This window comes from Arvicola amphibius, chromosome 5 (assembly GCF_903992535.2).
Source record: "Arvicola amphibius chromosome 5, mArvAmp1.2, whole genome shotgun sequence".
Taxonomy (NCBI): Eukaryota; Metazoa; Chordata; class Mammalia; order Rodentia; family Cricetidae; genus Arvicola; species Arvicola amphibius.
In genome coordinates this window covers 81226887-81247240 of record NC_052051.1, presented here as the reverse complement: position 1 = coordinate 81247240, position 20354 = coordinate 81226887, and the positions used below count along the sequence as shown (strand labels likewise).

The 20354-nt window shown below is 44.1% G+C and overlaps 1 protein-coding gene across 1 annotated transcript in view; it reads right to left on the bottom strand.

Moving 5' to 3' along the window:
* Positions 1 to 17920: 17920 nt before the first annotated feature.
* The window catches only part of Hsd17b12 (hydroxysteroid 17-beta dehydrogenase 12), a 160148-nt gene continuing 157714 nt past the window's right edge, over positions 17921 to 20354 (bottom strand). The window contains exons 10-11 of the mRNA XM_038329296.2: positions 19133 to 19282; positions 17921 to 18863 (exon numbers count right to left, since the gene is read on the bottom strand). Of these exons, the coding sequence (XP_038185224.1) occupies positions 18759 to 18863; positions 19133 to 19282 (255 nt within the window). The 3' untranslated portion in view covers positions 17921 to 18758. The remainder of the gene's footprint in view (positions 18864 to 19132; positions 19283 to 20354) is intronic.

Below are 20354 nucleotides of genomic sequence, written 5' to 3'. Positions count from 1 at the left end.
TGTATTCTGTTGGTGATGCTGCCTCTGGGGTTCTTGTTTGAGTTCCTAAATTTTTTGTTTCCAGATTATCTTCATTGTGTTTTTTTTTTCAATTCTATTTTCATTTTCAGGATTTTATTGAAGGATTTTATTTATTTCCTTCCACTATTTGTTTGAGTTTTCATAGATGTCTTTAAGGAATTTGTTTCCTCTTTAAGGACCTCTATTTAAAAGGCTGTTTTAAGGTCTTTTACTCATGCTATAACTATTTTGGACTATTCAGGGATGCTTTGGTAGGGCTGTTGGCCTCTAGTTGGGACATATTGTTCTGGCTGTTATTGATTGTTGGTTTTTAGTTTTGCTTTGTTTGTGTGTGTGTGTGTGTGTGTTTCTTTTTAAATTTTGTAGATCAGGTTGACCTCGAACTCAGAGATTCACCTGCCTTTGCCTCCTAAGTGCTTGGATTAAAAGCATGTACTACCACTGCCTGGCTTGATTGTAGGTTTTTATTTGCTGACTTCTAGGCTTCTGGTGTTGGGAAGATTGTAATTCTAGGTACTGATCTCTAGTCTTGTCTTTGTTGAGTGGGTGTTTCATTCTTTGGTCTCTTCTGTTTCCTCTCTTGTTCATAGGAGGGCATGGTGACTGTGTTGTCTATAGGAAAAATTTGAAGTCCTGATAGGTGTGGGCACAGATTAAAATGTATTTCTTGGTTTTGGCACCTGAGACTTAGAAGTGGGGATGGGCTGAAGGCAGTGGAGGTGCTTCATAAGAGGGAAAGATCAGAGTGTTCCACCAGGATCTACTTATTCCCCTGGGAATAAGGTCAGAGAGTGAAGAGAGGCCACAGCAGAAGGCATGCTACAGAGCTGGGGAGGAGACAGCAGACTGGACTTGAAGGAATGAAGGGAGAGGTGAAGATCAGCAGTTAGCCTACTTGCTTCTTTGGTCAGAGTGGCCTGCAGGAGCTGGGCCACAAAACTCTAAAGAGAACAGAATTGCCTTCAATCCATGTACTCAGGAGACAGAGACAGGTGGATCTCTGAGTTCAAGGCCAGCCTGGTCTACAGAGTGAGTTCCAGGACAGCCAGAGCTACACAGAAAAACCCTTTCTTTAAAAAACAAAAAATCCAGCAAGTAAACAGATCAGAAACACACCTGGATATGATGGCATATTCCTGCAGTCCCAGCATTTGGGAGGTAGAGGTAGCAGGATCATTTTGAAGCCAGTCTTAGCTATGTAGCTAATTTGAGGTCAGCCTGGGCTACCTGAAGGTCTAAGTCAAAACAAACCCAAACAAACAAAATGATTGCTTGAATTTTTATCAATGCCCACAGTAACAATGTTACATAGAAAATATGAAAACATCTGGGACACTAGTAAGATGAGTAGTCAAATCTATTTTGGCCAAAACAGAGGCTTTCTATGCTCATAGTTCCTGGGATGTGTGAGTTTATGGCATTAGAAAGATTTTTTCATGGTCTGGACATTTTCATCTGGGTTTCAGTTCCTCGTTTCTATTTGAGTTATTTGTGTGTCGTCTGAGTAAAGGCAATAGAGGCTATAGGAGAGAAAATGAAGATGTAACCATTGTCATCTAATCCACCCTCTATTTCCTGGTTCAGGATACCAGAACATTCCCCCTTGTCATCTTGTCCCGTGGGCAGAATGCTGTAGGAACATTAAAGGAGGCTGGGCCCAGGCCCCAGTCCTTGTTCCAGTGTGAGTGCAGCTAGTCACTTCCATGCCCAGTGTTTGACCAAGTATATTAGTTAAAACAAACAACTTCTAGGAGTAGCGGCCAAGATCCTGGCCTCCATTTTTACAGTGAACAGACTTGATCTGTCAGTTTCTAGTCTTCATGTATATTCATGTAAATTGATCTAAACGACTATATTCAGTTAATAATTACATTTTTAAAAGATCAAATTCCCACACATTTTAGGACCTGGGCTCAGGACTGAAGCTAGGGTCATCAGGATGGCTCAGTGGGTAAAGTACTTGCTCTGCAAGATTGATGTCCTGAGTTCAATCCCCAGAAACAACGTAGAGGTGGAGGACAGAACAGTTTCCACAAAACTGTCTTCTGATTTCCACAGATATACCTCCACGTTCATTCACATCACACACATATTCACACAGGATTTAACAAAAAAACTAAAGCTATTTCCTCAAAATCTAAAATACCTCTGTGATCTATTAATAAAAGTTAGTAAAAACGAGAGATCGTGGTGCTCGTGTGAGAATTGTAACGGTGGCTCAAGCACCACTCACAAGAGGCTCAGATGACCCACGATTGCTTCAGCAACCATCAAAGCCTTGGAAGAATGGGGTGTCGGTGCCTATCTCGTTCCCATTTAAACCATCACTGACGGCCCACTCTGTGGTGAGAGATTGCTGTAGTGAGTCATGAGGAGTGGGTATTGGGTTCCTGGATAGTGAAGACAATTGATCAGCAACGGGAAGACTTGTGACAAGGCAGTCTGGGGGAAAGTGAAGCGGGTGACAAATAACGACATGTTTGTGTACAGTGTGAAGGTTCAACAAAGGCCTTCCCACTCCCTGTAGAGGAGGTTCTTATAATCACTCGATACAGTGGCATGCCCTATCAATGCCAGCCTCTTCTCAGGCCTGTCCAATTAGTTGTCTAAACATAGACACTATGACAGTGATGGAGGATATGTATGGGCTCAATGACATGAATTCTCCCTGCCAACACTTAACTGGCTACCGCTACTATTTCAAACCTAATCTGCAAATGTTGTGACCCATTACGGAGTCCCCCATATGTCACCGTGCCTCAGGCAGCCACCAAGTCACTTGGTGACATAATGACTACATGGCCCCTTTCTATTTTGATGAGGATAGAGGCTCATTCTCACTGGAGTGTAAACACAGTCTGGAAACCTTCCTGACCCATATTGCTTTGGCCATCGAGGCCATCTGTGGACGCCCAAATGTCTTATTCACCAATGGCATCTCCAGTGTATTCACCTCACAGCAAAGGAAATACACCAAGTTCACGGAATCAAATCCCCACCACCTTGAAACAGTCAGGCTATCTGTAAGAAGGTGTGGAGAAGTGAAACAATATTCCCATTGAGTGGACATGTAAGACTGCCACCTGGCCATCTTGGGTTCTTTATGTCACTGAACTGAAATGCAAGAAAAAGCTCTATTCTTTCATCTGAGGTGACTGATCCCAATTCCTGGAGGAATATGCGAGCTGCTGCTGTATATAATGGAAGCAATAACTGTGTTCAGAACCCAGGGCATTTGCTTCAAGTGCCTCTTGGTTCTTCATGCCCACAGTAAGTGGTACCAGAAAACAACAGCACTAGCAACAGTGACAACAGAAGAATTAATAACTTGCATCTTTATGAATGAGGATCTGGGTCACTCTGTTAATAAACCAGACAGCCAGGTTCTTGGCTGAAGGCAAGGGAAACATGGAAGGGACAGCAGAATAAGCAGTCATAAATGTAGAAGCCGGTGTCACAGCCAGCGGAGGGAATGCTCCAGCCTAGCCTGCGTTCTCTTTACTTATTATATGTGTGTGCCTCTCTCTCTCTCTCTCTCTCTCTCTCTCTCTCTCTCTCTCTCTCTCTCTCTCTCTCCTCCCCTCTCTCCTCCTCTCCTCTCTCTCTGTGTGTGTGTGTGTGTGTGTGTTTGTTTGCACTCTGGGGGTTACTCCTGCAATTTAGGTTTTAGTTAGCAGATTATCCAGTAGGATTATAATTGCTCTGGGAAGTCATTATGGTAGACCAGGTTTCGAATTTCATTTTATTTCATTCATGGAGAAATGATCAGAACTCCAGCAGTTATGTGAAAGACACTGATGTCTTTCTAGGGAAGAGGAATTGTGCTGTTCTCCATAAATATGACTATGTGCAGAGGTTGCAGATACTACAAATTGGAGCCAATTTGGCCAACTAAAATCCACTTAAAACCTGAGAGAGTTTGAGAAGGAATTCTAGGCAAAAAAACCCCCAAACAAACAAACAAACAAAAAACAGAGTTAAGTATGGTTTAATGATGTGGCTCCTTTAAGAGAGGTTTTCTTGATTCAGTGGTAGCAGAAAAAGAGCCATGTGGTTTTGAAATGGCAGCTTTCTAGACCGTGCTGCCAGCACAAACTCTGGCTCTTTCAGGAGGCCAAGCACTTAAATGGGGTTTGTGGATAGCATGCAGCATGGGCCAACTGGTTATCAGAGTTGAAGTGGTGAGGACAGCTCCCACCCAGCAGTCTCATAGGCAGTGAACTTCCACCATATTTGCCGCTTAAGTTTTTAAGAAGCACTTAGCATTTTAAGAAGCCATCCTGGTCAGAAAAGGAATACAGATACGCAATAGGGACATATTCCGACATAAAAGACCTCTCACTAAGACACAGTGTGTTTAAAAAATGTATGTAGACTTGGGAGAGAGAAGAAAAAAGAGTAAAGAGACAGTAAATGTAATATTATTTCGGGGGTGAGCAGCTGGGAACTAACTAGCGGCCAACTACAACATCAACTGACCCAAGGGCTGGACTGTGCCAGTTGTCAACCCCTTTGCCTCTCAGCGCCAAAGCCACTGTTCCCTGTCTTGTGAGCACACTTCAGCAGCTCTCCCTGCTGCCTGGCCCAGGACTGAGCTTCATTAGTGGAGGGGCCTGCAGGAGAAGAGGCTTGTTATGGTTTGAATGTGAAATGGCTCTAACCAAGCAGAGGTGTGCTTGAAAACATGGTCCCCGGTTGGGGGCGCTGTTTGAGACATTGTGAATCCTCTGGCAAGCGATGCCTCGCTGGGAGACACAGTCTACAAGGGGAGGGCCTTTGAAGGTTAGAGTAGGTCTGCACACACACTCCCAGCACTATGGAAGGAGTGCTTCCGTGGTCATGCCTCACCTACAGTGCTGGACTGAAATCTTGTGAACCAGAAAACTGTGATCCAGAAGAAATCTCTTCTCCCGTAAGTCATTTCTGTCAGGTGTTTGGTATCAGAGAAAACTAGCTAATACAGAGCTCTCTTCTCTGGTCCTGGAAACTCCTCTGCCCTTGGTTGAACAGTGTATCTCCCAAATTCACAGTCACTCAAACTGTGAAAGTGACCTTATCTCGGAATAAGATCTTTGCAGAAGTGTGGGATTTAAGAGGAGGGCCTAGGGGATCAGAGTGGGTCCGACCCCGCCTACTGATGTTCTTTTAAAAGAAGACAGAGGAGCAGAGAGAAAACCATGTCTTAGGGTCACCACTGCTGTGATTAAACATGATGACCAAAAACAACTTGGAGAAGAAAGTGTTTATTTTGGTTACATTTCCACATCACAGTCCGTCATCAAAGGAAGTCAGGTCAGAAATTCAAGGCAGGACCCTGGAGGCAGGAGCTGATACAGAGGCTGTGGTAGAATGCGGTTTACCGACTCGTTCCTCATGGCTTGCTCAGCCTGCTTCTTTGCACTCCCCACAGCTGCCTGCCCAGGTCTGGCACCACTCACACTGGGCTGGCCAATCCCACATCAATCACTAACGAAGACAATATTTCCACAGACTTACCTATAGGCCCATTTTAAGGAAGCATTTTTTTCAACTTAGTCTCTCTTCTTACCCAACTCTAGCCTGTGTCAGGTTGACATAGAAACTCACTCACCAGCATGCCACGAGGAGACATGTGTCATGATACCGCCACAACCTAAAACTACCAGAGGCTGCAGAGGGCAAGGAAGGACATCTGTGTTGAGGAGAAGCACCTTCCTGTTCTGGCCTCGGAATAATTAAACTTTGTTTCAACTACCCCACCTGTAGTAATTCGTTTTGGCAACTCTGGCACACTAGTACCTTCCCTGAACTGATGTTGTGGGAATCAATGGCTCATGGACAACATCCCAAGTACCACTCTGCATTTCCAAGGCTCACCTTCAGCAAACTTCTCTACCATCCAACAAAATCTGGTGTAGGAGGAGGAGCAGTGGGCTGTGTCCCACCACCTGGCTAGCTTATACCCCGAAATAATCACACAGAAGTTGTACTTAAATTACTGCCTGGTCCATTAGCTCTAGCCTCTTATTGGCTAACTCTCACATCTTGATTAACCCATTCTATTAAATCTGTGTATCAGGTGACTGTGGCTTACTGGCAAGATTCTAACCTACGTCCATCTCAGGCCGGAGATTCATGGCATCTGCCTGATTCTGCTCTTCTTCCCAGCATTCTGTTCTGTCTACTCCGCCTACCTAAGGGCTGCCCTATCAAAAGGCCAAGGCAGTTTTTTTATTCAACCAATGAAAGCAACTCAAATACAGAAGGACCTTCTACACCAACCTGGTCATATTATTCCCAGAATCCATCCCAGAAACTGGAGCCAAACCTGATCTATTTCTTTTGCTGTTCTGCCAGTTCTGACCACGTGTGACCAAGTCTTCAGAGTTATTCTTTCTCCCTGCTCATTAAGCCCTATAATGGTTAATGATGCTGATGTTTGAGCCAGGTTCATATAACCAAGGCTTTGAACTCATTATGTAGTCCAGAATGACCGTGAACTCCTGGTCCTCCTGCTTCTACCTTCGTAGTGCTAACATGACAGGTATGTGCCATCATGGCCAGTTTATATGCCTGGGATCAAGTCCAGGACCTGCATCTACTGACTGAGCTACTCACCAGTCCCTAGAAAATCACCCTCTAATTACACTGCCCTGTCTGTCGTACTATTGGCTTCTATCTTCTGTTTGAGTATTCACTGTAACAGTGACTTTGATCTCAGAGGTTGGAAGCAATGTTTAAGCTGGATTTTGCAAGTTGTCTGTGGCTGAGGTCCTAAGTTCCCACAGCCCCTCACTGTATGTTGCTGTTCCTCTCTTCACAGTGATTACCCTATGATAGGGCACTTTGCTTCCTGCCTTCACCCTCATTTCAAGCCAGACTTTCTCCATACACAGCTGAAAAACCATCTGCATCAGGGCCACGAGGGGATGTGGTAAAAATGCATATTATAGGCTCGGGAGAGAGATGGCTCAGCAGTCAAGAGCACAAACTGCTCTTCTAGAAGACCAGCATTTAATTCACAGCATCCATGTCAGGTGGCTTAGAGCGACTTGTAACTCCAGCTCCAGAGGCACCCAGCACCTCCGGCTTCTGTGGGCACCTGCACGCATATGCATACACTCACACACAGACACATACAAGTAATTTAAAATTATGAAAATATTTTGTAAAAAATCCCTATTACCTCCACTCCTGAGCCCTAGATGAGGAGGCACTGGCAGACAGTGACTGCTGGGGAGGGAGGCACTCTTCTCTGGGGGTGCATGGCATGAGTAGGTAACTCAGACCTTAGTGTGAAGCACGATTAAGAAAAACGAGAGAGAAATTGGGGTTCAACCTGAAGATCCAAAAAGCAAAAGTCAGTCACTAGCTCTTAGCACAACCTCAATCCAAAAATGGCAATCCTACCTCCAGGGATCTCAAAATGAGACTGAGAGCTGTTTCCTCCCATTTTATAATCCTCTCTAGTTCTGGGAGTAAAGGCGGGCACCACTGGGATTAAAGGCAACTAGTGGGGCTACTGGGATTAAAGGTGTGTGTTACCCTTACCTGGTCTGTAATCTTCAGGCAACCTTTATTAAAATACATTTGAAATGCCACTACATTAGTGGATGTGCATATGAGCAGCATTAACTGAGCTGCTCAGTGTGTTTAATCAATTAGTTCATTTGTTAATTAATGAAAGAAAATGAGGCTGGAGAGGTAGGTCAGCTGTTAAGAATTACTGCTCTTGCAGAGGTCCTTGGTGTGGTTCCCAGCACCCACACCAGATGGCTCGTGAGTGCCTGGAAGTCTAGTTCAGGAGGATCCAGCATCTTTGCAGATCTCTGCACACACATGGGCACATTTGGGCATTCACACACACACACACACACACACACACACACAGAGAGAGACAGAGACAGAGAGAAAGACAGAGACAGAGACAGAGAGACACACAGAGAGATACAGACAGACAGACGGACAATAAATATTTTTAAAAGAAAAGGAAAGACAGGTTCAAGGCCAACCTGTTCTACATAGCAAGTTCCAGCCAGGGCTCCACTGAGAAACTTTGTTTAAAGAAAGAAAAAAAAAAAAAGAAAGAAAGAAAAGGAGGACATTAAATTGGAAAGTAGTAGCTATGAAGATCCAGGCTGAAATGGATGGGGAGGAATGAGGAGTGGATGTAATTAAGATACATTGTATTCATGTATGAAGTACATTTTCAAATAACAAGATTTTAAAACTTCAGAAAATTGCCTATTCCAGGCCCCGTCACAATTTTGATCAGTAGTTCTGGGGAGTATTTAGCAATCTGCATTTATGACACTTGGTGTCAGGTTGCAAGCACCTGCCCAGTGCTCTGTCCATTCTGCGGCTGCTTGGTTTCTGCTGCAGGAGACAAGTTTACTCAATTGCTATCCCAGCCCCTGGCTGGAAAACAGAGAGATGCTTTAAGAGCTGCTGGCTCTTACATATGGTTCAGAGTGTGCTACATATAAACCTATTTTCAGAAGCTGATTTTCACACCAGAGTCTTGCCAAAACTGTTTCAATCACATGTAGCATGCGGAGTGCCTGCTGCTGTATTCCTGAGCAGTCCAAACCAAGGATAATAATGGCACATTCACAGCTGCCAGGGATGCTGCTGCATGAAGACAGCCCCAGCTCAAAGCACTGTAAGGGGATCCTGCTGGCTTGGGAGCATATTTTCAAGTCTCCACCAACTGCATGCAACTTTGAGGGATTGAGGGTGTTTCCCCAGACTCCAGCAGGGAACTGGAGCTGGCAGTGCTAGCATGGCTGTAAATGCTGGAGAAACAAACACACCCCCAAGCTGCAGGGAGCAGTTAACTAACTGTCTCTTTGGATGTGGAACTGTGGAGAGCGGACAAAAATCCAGGAACAGGGAGATTCAGAGGGATAAGAGTGATCATGAAGGCTTGGTGGAGGTTTTACTTATTTTTACTAAATTTAGTGTGCGTGTGTATGTGTGTACACGCACACGTGCACGCATGCATACACATGTGGAAGTCAGAGGACAACTTGTGGTCATCAGTTCCCTCCTTTTACCATATGGGTCCCTGGGATCATGCTCAGGTTATCAGTCTTGGCAACAAGCACCTTTGTCCACTGAGCCATCTCATCAGTCCCAAGAAGGTTCTATAGAATATGTGGCCCTAAGACAACTCAGAGATAACTTGGAAAAATCATCCCCCAGATGTCACGGCCGCCGGCCTAGATTTCTGTAGGCTTGGAGACTGAACTAGCGTCAGCACATCCCCCCTCACTCCCACTCAGTCCAACAACTGTACTAGGAATTTTAATTGACTCCTATGTCTCAATATACTTAATACACCCTTAAGTAATCTTTATTTGCAAACTGGTCTCTTTCAGTGATTCAACCTAAAATTTTTTGACTTGAAAATGGTGTAAAAATGGTACGAATACAGAATGAATGATGCTTTGGATTCTGAATTTTTACCCTTTTCAGCACTGGTGAATGTCGTGTAGGATGTCGTGAGGTTGTCATGAGGTATAGGATGTCATGAGGTTGTCGTATAGGATGTCATGAGGTTGAGCAGGGGTCACGACCCACAGCCATGTTTCCAAGGGCAAACAACCCACAGTTGGTAGTGCCCAGGTCAGAAGCAATAAAGATATTCTTCAGTAGGTGAAAGAGTAGTAAGTGGTGGGGCACCCAGAGAGTGCAACACTATTATGTGATACCAAGCATGGACTCAAGACATTAAGTTTCAATGCATGTTGATAAAGCGCAGCCAGGCTGAAAGGCTACGCACTGTAGGGTCCTGCCTACATAACACTCCAGGAACGGCAAAATTCCAAAGACAGTAAAAGGATCAGAGCCAAAAGGTTGAGGTGGAGGAGGGGACAGATGCTTAGGTGAACCACAAGGGATGTTCAGGGAATGGAAACCATTGAATATGACATGACAGTGTGGGAACGTACGCCACAGTTAGCTGGAATTCACAGAAAAGGGTGAACCTGACAGTGAAGTCCTATAGAGCAACAATATAACGTTGCCCCTTGTCAGTCACAGTATATCATTCTGCAGTAACCAGGTGGGAGGAAGGGGCTTTATGGGAACTCTTCTTTTTGCTCATTTTCTTGTCAGACTAAAACAGATTTAAGATACATCCCAGTAATTGTGGGAACAGGAGCTGTCTGCCGTGTGTTGGGTAAGTGTACCCCCAAAAAAGCCTATACTTTAAAGGCAATCTTGAGGGCTCAGGGAGGATCTAGGAGGTGGGCCTGGTTCTAAGTTTTCAGTCACAAGGGAATGAGCCCTTGGGGAGGGGTACATGGGGACGCTGACACCTACTCTTTCTCTTTCTGCTGACTTTCTGAGGTGACCCCATTCCTCTCCATAGCCCCCATCATGATAACTGCTCATCCCAAAAGCAATGGAGCCAAGATCGGCTGGAGACAAGTTCAGCTGGTAGACAGCTTGGCTAGGGTGCACGAAGCCCTGGCTTCAATTCATAGACCCATCTAAAAGAGGCAATGGGTGTGGTTGTGTGTATCTGGAATGCTAGCGCTGGGGGCAGTGGCAGGATTTTCAGTTCAAAGGCAATCAGAAATTCAAGGTCATCCTCACCAACAGCTCCGAAGAAGCCTGAGGCACATGACACTTGCCCTTCGACCCAGAGAAGAATTGGGGGTGAAGCTCAGGGGATGGAGTGCTAGCCTAGCATGCCCCAAAGCTCAGATTCCACTCCACAACCACATAAACAGGTCAAGAGATCAGAGCCTTAAAAAATTAAAAGAAAAAATTGTGGGGGCTGGAGAGATGACCTCACAGTTAAGAGCACTTGGCTCCTTATATGGGATCTAGGTTCAATGCTCACAACCACCTGTAACTCCAGTTCCAGATGATCTGATGCCCTCCTCTGGCCTCGTCAGGCACTAATTACAATTCTACGTGCAGGCAAAACATCCATACACATAAAATAAAAATAAAAATTATTAAAAATTGTGGGTTAGGCAGTGGTGGTGAATGCCTTTAATCCCAGCACTCAGGAGGTAGAGTTGGAGACCAGCTTGGTCTACAGTGCGAGTTCCAGGACGGTCTCCAAACCTACACAGAGAAACCCTGTCTCGGAAAAACCAACATAAATAAATAAATAAATAAATAAATAAATAATAAAATTGTGAATGCAAATAAGCTTTTCCTCTTTCAAGTTGATCGTTCCACGTATTTAAAATTATTTTTACAGTAACAGAGAGTGGCTAGCAAAACACCCAATCTGTAAGAACATGGGGAGGGAGAGAGAAAAGAGGAAGAACTCCGTAAGGCTTCCCCCAAGAGTGGCAGGAATCTGCAGCTTTCTGTAAAGCTAGGTGAGGACGAAGGGAGGGTCTCAGGCCCTGCCAGTGCTGGCTGGAAGCTCTGTTTCCCCTTTGGCCTCTGCAGAAGTCTCATTGCCATGTGCTGCTTTTATTATATCTCTATCAATCCCCACCAATTTAAACACAAAACAAATAATTGGTCCAGACCCAAATCCCTGCAAAATGAATTAGTTAACACTCTGAGCATTTTAATGCAAGACTAGAGTCACAAGAAACCAGCCAGCTCTCTAAGGGCCAGAAAACTCACTAAGCCAAAAGGGGAAGAACATATTAAGAAGCTGAAATCAGTGGGTAGCGAGAATAGGAACCCAGTAGCTTCCCCTCAGAGTACTGCTGAAACCCAATGTGGGGACAGGAGACTAATTACAGAAATCTCTAGAAAGCATAAGAGCTGAGCCGAGACAGATGCCTCACACGGGGATGGAGTGTTGCCAGGTTGTCAGAGGCCCCAGGCTCAGGAAAGGAGAAAGGAGCTGCAAAGGAACATCCCGGCAGAGCCTTCGGAGTAACACAGTAAACCAAACAGGACTTGGGACAGAAACACAAATGATAGGGCTGGGAAGATCATGGCTTAGCCAGTAAGAGTGTCTGCTGCTCTTGCACAGGACCCAAGTTCCATTCCCAGCACTCACATCAAGAAGCTCAGTCATGTAATTCCTCCTCTGGTCCCTGAGAGCACCCCCACACATGTGGTGTGTACATGTGCATGCATGTAGGCATGCTTGTGTGTATGTCCCCCACCCCAGGACTACAAGAAAGACCAAACAACAGGACCATCAAGATGGCTTAGCAGGTAGACACTTGCCAAGCAAATTTAGTGATGAGAGCTCACCCTCTGGGAAGCACATAAATGTGGAAGCAGACAACCAACACAGCAAAGCTGTCCTCTGACCAATGCATACGCCCTAGTGCCCACATCCCGACGTGTGCTTCAGTGCACCCCACCTGATGTGCTTCAAAACATTTTAAAAGCCGCACACACACATGCACACATGTCACACACATACACACACACACACAAGCATGCACACATGGCAGACACACACACCCCAAAGAAAACAAACCATGAAAAATACAAATGCTGAATTTAGATTCGGAAGCATTAAAGCTACCGGACCTGGCGGGTGGTGCGTGTCTGCGACTTCAGAGGTGAGGACAGAACTGCTGTGAGTTTGAAACTAGCCTGAGCTACATAACACGTTCCAGGCCAGCCTGAGCTACATGGAAAGGTCCTGCCTCAAAAAGCTAAAAGCCAACAACAGAAGTTAAAGCCATTAGAATTCCTAGACATTGGTGCTAAGAGTGCCAACATATTGCTACATACACAATGTACACTGAATTGCATTTGTTTATTAATTAGTATTTTGTGTGGTGCTGGGGATGGAACCCAGGGCCCCACCAATGCTAAGCAAATGTTCTACCACTGAACTATGTACTGACAGTCTCCCCTCAACCCCTGAACACTGAATTTTTAAAACTGAAAGATTTAAAGAAATATTTTTTCATAGAATATGTTTCAGTGATATTATATTCTCTACCCATCCAATTTTGTGTTCTATAGGAAAAAAAACCAAGAAAATTCAAAACAAACTAAAAAAGGAAAAATAAAGTCAATGATAAATACCAACACACACACACACACACACACACACACACACACACACGCACGCACGCACGCACGAGTCTATTTTGTGAACAAAAGGGTTGGCCTAATAAGGAAAGTAAATGTGGAAGAGAACCAACAGTTTAGAAAACCAGTAACCATAACTGGACTGAAAAGCTGTGACGATTAGACCCAGCAGCAGCAAGATGCGCGAGGGGATCTGAAAATGTGTGGACCAACGGCAGGAGGGAGCCTTGGCAGTGAGCAGGAGTCTCAGATGGACACAAGGAGATGATGGCGTCCGCTCACCTTTCAGAAATGAAAAGAGGACAAGAAACTGGAGATATTCCAAACCAGGTCAGCTGATAAAAAAATGGCACACTCTGATGCACCTGCATAAAACCTGGAACAGTAAGTCAGTTGTCACCTCCTACTTGTGGTCATCTGATTCTGACTGCCCGACTCACAGCGGAGCTGGGGGAAACCCGGTCTTGAAGATATCATCAGATGTAAATCACACTACTGTTTGAAATAATACCAATTAAAAAAAGTGATGCCAATTTATTAAGGTCTGGGGTGACAAGGGAAAGGCGTGTGAGGAGCTAGTAAACAAGGGAGTTTTTATGGGGTGACAGGTATATGTCACTATGGCTGGCATTTCCACAGTTTCTAGGGGGAGGAACTCAGGACCCTGGCTTACAAAGCAAGCTCCTTATACTAAACCACCCTCCCCAGGCCAGTCATTTTTACATAAACGTGTGTATATAAGAATCATGAAAATATCAATACATGGGATTTTAAAAACGAGATTAGAATTTTGGTTCACAAAAGGGCTGCTCAGAGTTATCAGATTCGTAAGTCCTTATGATGCAAGAGGGCATCCAGGGACCAGAAAACTTTCAGTTGGATTGGGCTCCAAAAAGAGATCAGGAAAAGTTTAGGAGCGAACATCAGAGGGTACTACATACAACTTCCAAACTAGAGACAGAGACATAGAACCTAATCAAAAGTAGAATACGCAGCTGCAATGAAGTCAGCAGAGGATGGCTCAGCAGGTAAGGGTGCTTGCTGCAAAGCTTAAGGATCTGAGTTCAACTCCCATAACACACATGGTAGAAGAGACTTGACTCCCACAAGTTGCCTCTGATGTTTACACATACACACACACACACACACACACACACACACACACACACACACACACACACACACCATGTAAAAAAAGAAACCAAAGGCACAGGCCTCGTGTTGTAGATTTGTAGTTCTGTCAGGGCTCCACAACCCTATTTGGGTTGGTTGTGGGATTCTGTAATGGTCTCCATTTGTTGCAAGCGAAGTTTCCTTAATGAGGGGTGAGAACTACACCTGTCTGTGGGGATAAGGACAAGTATTTAGAATGGAGTGAGGGACTCTGCCAGTTTAATAAAGTAGCATTTGTAGGCACTCTTTCAAGACTCATGACTTGAACTAGCCCCAGGTTTCCAGTACCAAACCTAATGTCCCTCTGGTTGAGAGGCCTTAAATCCAACAGAGAGCTGGTGGTTCCTTTGGTAACCATGAAAGCTAGTCCTCTGGGAAGAGGCTTTGAGGCCTGACCAGCTTGGGTCCTCTGGCTCCTGTGTGTATATAAGGTATATGGTGACTCCAACAGGGACCTACCCTTCATCCCCGGGGATCAAGGGCAATGTCAATAACCTATGGTGTTTCAGGACTGTGACAGACCACCCTGACCAAGAACTCAAGAGGGATTCTTGTGCCTGGTGTTGGGGTTTTTGTTGGCTTCTGGGGAGAACACTGTCAGTCTGGATGGGGAAATTCCACTTAGTTTATATAAGGGAAGCATACAGACTTACCTGTATTATAGGTATTTATAGGTAGAGTTAATAGTATAATTTCTTGCAAATTTTTCATATACCCTTACTGTTATTGAAGGCTCCCCTCCCTAATTAAAGACCCCATATTTTGATCATATCCCCCATTATCTTCTATGCTTTTCCAGCTTCACTGAACCCTCTTCCCAAGCTGTCTCCTAATTTCATGTCCTTGTGTGTGTCTCACTGAGTTTAATTAGGGGTGCCTGCATGAGCATGGATGGGAGGTATTTGCTTAAGAGCAGGAAAAAAAAACCTCCCTCAAGTGCATTCAGAACATTTAAAAAATTGGCCACTCCCAGTCACAAACCAGTTCCAAAAAGTTTCTAGCGGGCAGAGATAAAGGGTGGACATGATACTTGCATTCCTTTCCTAGGGCTACTATAACAAGTGATCACAGAGCCGGCTATTTAAAAGAGCAAAAATTTATCATTTTATAGTTCCCTAGAGCCAGAAGTCCCAAACCAGTACTACAATTCAGAAATTAAGTGGTTGGCAGGTCCTCTATCCTCCAGAATTCCTGGGGAATCTCTCCGCTCTGCGGCTGCCAGCCAGGCACTCCAGTCACTGTAGGCACGGCCTAGCTGCCCCACATCCACCATCTGCTGTCACCGAGACGAGTTTCTCTGTGTAGTCCTGGCTGTCCTGGAACTAGCTCTGTAGACCAGGCTGGCCTCGAACTCACAGAGATCCTCATGCTTTTGCCTCCCAAGTGCTGAAATTAAAGGTGTGTAACACCACGGCTTGGTTTCAAGATTTTCAACCACATCTGCAGAGACCCTTCGTGTAAGGTGACTACTGTTCAGAGAGTGGCTGAGGTGTCATCCAGCACACTACAGCAGTGACACACTCTATACCATGCTAGGTTCTTAGTACACAAAGGTATTGCTTGCTGCTTGTCAAGACAGGAGAGGTGCTTTTTCCACGTCGCAGGGGGCAGGGCTGAGTTAGAGGCACCAGCAGCCCTCCTGAGCTTAGCAGTTTGCAGCTCTGAGCTGTTAACCAAAACTACTACTACTTAGCTTTCTATTTGAAATTCCAGATTTACAGGAAATTCACAAGCAGAACAGTTTACAAATACTTTCCTCTAGATTCTCCACGTTAACGATGAGCTTTGTGCTGCCACTCCCTCTGTGGGGTCAGTGGGTTTTTTTGGAGACCCAGTTACACATACCACGTTCCATTCTCCTTGAAAAAGATAACAGCACACTTAAAAAGAGGGTGGTGGTGGTGTTTCTACTAAGTTACCAAAGTACAATCATCCAAACTCAGGAAGCTAATTTATGGACCTTCACTTAAATTTGACCTGCGGACTAGTGTTACACCAAAAAAGAAGGGATGTAAAATAGGATCCAGCCCGGGCTACTGCATGCTGCACTCAGTTGCCAAGTCCCTCTAAGTCTCACCTGAAATTCGCAACCTTTGGCGAGTATAAACTCGAGAATTGTCTGAGAGACATCATCTGAGAAGACCATCCTGAATACAGTTCAGGATAGTCTTCAACTTGAGAGCCTGGTGCCTCAGTACCCCATGTGCAGGGATTACAGGTGTTTAACACCATGCAAAGCTCGGGTCAGAATTTTGGAAAAATATTCCTTGACTTACTTTTCCTGTTACTTCTTGACTAGCTTCAGGTTATGCATTATGGTCGAGGTTTTATGTAGGTGTTATGTAGGTCTTTGTGCACAACAGGATGCACAAATAGAAAATTGTCTTAATGGGAGCTAGAGAGATGGCTCAGCAGTTAAGAGCAATGGCTGCTCTTCCAGAGGACTTAGGTTCAATTCCTAGCACTCACAGGGCAGCTCACAGCTATGTAAAACTCCAGTTCCATGGGCTCTGATACCCTCTCCCAGCCTCTTTGGGCACCAGGCAAACACATGGTACACTGACATACATTCAGGCAAAATATCCATACACAAAAATAAAAATCAAAATTTGCCTTAATAATGGCAATATTAAAGTGTGCTCCCCCTTTTGAGATACCTTGCAAAAATAAAAACTTGGGAGTTGGGTGTCTTGGGAGAATACAGGAAGATTGGAAAGTGACAACAGGAAGTAGATATGACACCCTTTACCCCACATCCTCTCCAGCAAAAGCTGTCATCAGAATTTTTGATCTTGGCCATTCTTACAGGTATAAGATGGAATCTCAGAGTTGTTTTAATTTGCATTTCTCTGATGGCTAAGGGTGTTGAGCATTTCCTAAGTGTCTTTCAGCCACTTAGAATCCTCTGTTGAGAGTTCTCTGTTTAGGTCGTTACTCCATTTTTTTTACTGGATTACACAGCAGAAAAAAATAATGACATCTTGAAATTTGTAGGCAAATGGATGGATCTGGAAAACATCATCCCGAGTGAGGTAACCCAGACCCAGAAAGAAAAATATAATATGCACTCATTCATAAGTGGATTTTAAACATAAAGCAAAGAAAACCAGGTAACAATTCACAATCCCAGAGAACCCAGACAACAATGAGGACCCTAAGAGAGACATACATGGATCTAATCTACATGGGAAGTAGAAAAAGACAAGATTTCCTGAGTAAATTGGGAGCATGGGTACAATGGAATAGGGTTGAAGGGGAGGGGAGAGAAAGGGAGGGCAGCAGAGAAAAATGTAGAGCTCAATAAAAATCAATAAAAAAAATAAGAGAACTAAGATTTGCTTTTCATAAAGCTTAATGTATCGTATTTAAATAATTATCCTATTTTCTGAGATTATTTGTTCCTAACTGGTCACTGCTAGAATACTTTACACAATGATTTTAAGAGCAGATAGCATTTTGTGCATGTATGTCACGGGGGGGGGGGGGGGGGGGGGGGGAACAGCGTGTTCTCCTAGCTGGTGAAACTAACAGTTTGACATACTTAAACACTTCATCAATTAATTTTTAAAAATAGGTTTGTTGGTCGTTCAAACTAGGAACTGTAATCTGTGTACACAATGACAGTCCTTGCATATTTCACAGCACTGAATCCTTCCTAGTGACATCTCTGTGTGTATTTTGACGCTTACAGTCAGTCTTAGCTTACTTTATGGCAGTGTAACTGGGGCTTTAGTTTCCATCATCAAGAAACACTTTCATTCAATACGAGTTACATCATTTTTTATTAAAAGCATATATATGAATTCTAATGGAACACCAACTTAGAACAATGCCATTCCCATGGCCCATCACTACCACAGAGGAGTCTGTCGGGGTGCAGTGCAGACATAAAGAAGGTTGGGTGTCCACGCAGGCTGCTTTCCTGGATCCCAATGGCACCACAGGATGCTGCTGGTCTTGATGTACACTTTGGCCTATTTGTCTTTACATTTCAATCATATTATACAGCGTTCAGCATTTACATACATTTGAACAGAGAAGACATAAGATGTGTTACAAGGACGGCATGTGCGGAGTTATATGTCAGAAAGAACTCTGTACTTCGATTCTCTTGATGTCATTAGCTACTCTGGAGAACTTTTCCATATAAATACAAGAGCTGGGACTTACATTTAGAAAACCTTAATCTATGTAAACTGCATTGTGTCCACCCATAACAAATCAACAAAGCCCCGTTCCCTCTAATGTTAAAGAACAAAAAAGTAGCTAGCCCTTACACTCTATAGTAGGTTTCAGACAATACATAAGGTGATCATTGGCATGCTGTCTACTTCTGTCATTCTGGGATTTGTTCCTTTCTGTCAAAGTGTTCTCATACATTCGGCAAGAGCATATATACTGAACTTCAAATTACTCCTGGTTGTATCCAGAATATATATTAAAAGCCTCTAAAAGGAGTTTGTTTTCCTACAATTATGCCAACATTTGGCCATGTTAGTAATTACTGAAACAATAGTGGAGATTCTGGGGACAGACAGCACCCCGGGTGAACGTGTACAGGCCCAAGCATCTGGCCAAGGGGCTCAATGACTCATCAACACTTAGTTCCTCTTGTTTTTCTTCAGATTGTGACTCCGCAAGGACTTGTTGATACCCATGGCTATTTTAAAATAAATCCAACGAGGCAAGATTGAGTTTACTGATCCCTAGGGAAAGCAATGGGGAGATACATAAGCACAGCCCACAACTGAGCTAAACTGAAGCCGCCTACCGGCCATCTTTCATTTCTCTGCACTATTACTTATAGAGATTTAAAGTTCTTAAATATACAGTTTGAAATGAAATATAAATGTCTATTTTAGGATTAAAGACATGTACCACCTTGTCTGGCAAAGTATACATCTTGATTCTAAGAGATCATAGAGAAAGAAAGGTCTAAATTGAAACTACGGTTAAGACCTGAACGCATACATACCATGAGAGCATGGACGACATACCCCATGGTCCGCGGTTGCAGACCCACCGTTTTCACGGCAGACTTCACGAACGTCTCTGCAGAGGGCTTATCCAAAGTTGGCTTCCGTATTTTCGCCAGTTTTGTAGCTACAAAGTATGGCAGGACACTCTAGAAAGGATACACACATACAAAAAAAGAAAAGGAAACAAAACAAAACAAAACAAAAAAAAAAAACAAAGCATGCCATTTGTTAGGAAGGCTACCAACTCAGAACCGAGGGTGATGATGCCTGATTGTTGGTGGAGTTTGTATCTTTAGAGAGGGAAAGACACTGCTGTCTAAAGCCACCTTCACAGAACATACAGCAGCAAAATCATCAACCGTAATACAATGACCTTGGGGCAAAATAGAATTGGAGGCCGGGAAATAGTAAAAATAAGCAGAAACAACCATTTCTGAATCTTTAAAAGGAAAGCAGTGGGCAGAGATATGGGAGCCGAGGCTCAAAGTGCCTTCCTGTCCTGGTCAAGTGGGACTGTGCTCTGCAGTCAAGCATGAGGTTTCTGGTGTCTGATGGGGAGCACTGCTCTGCTCCAGCACTCCTGGTGAAGTAAGTGTGTTATCAGCTTTAGTCTCTCTCAAGGAAACATGTCACTTCCCTAGCTCACCACTTCTCATCCTTCATGTCCTCACATCCTGTTCCCGAAATCCCATAAGCTGCTATTGTTAAGACAGAACCACATCTTTTTTGACCCTAAGTTTTGGGAAGAGATAGTGTAATAAGAAGAAAACAGCCTGGGTGACAAAGGTCGCACGCCAGGACAGGTGTTGGACTGTGAATGTCAACATGAGCTTTTTCAAGCATTGCACAAATGCTAGGTTCTCCATTGCATATGACCCAGTATTTTGGGTGTGAAAGAACACAGAACACAAGGAACCGCCATCATAATGAGTCTTGGAGCCATGATGAGAGAGGTTCCTTCTGTGATCCAGAAGACCTCAGGAGTACAGCAGCTCACAAACACTTGTTGCTGTCACGGTGTGAAAGAAGGGATGAGGTCTGTTAGTATCGCTATCTAAGAATCGCTATACCAGGTCAAGATGTTGTTAAAATGAAAAATGTTCATACTATAAGTAAAGGTGAGGTCTCTCCACACTTTGGATTTCTTTCCTGCTGGGAGTGGAAGGAACGGCCCTGCATCTCTTTGGCGGTTTGCATCTGCATATATATTTTAAAAAT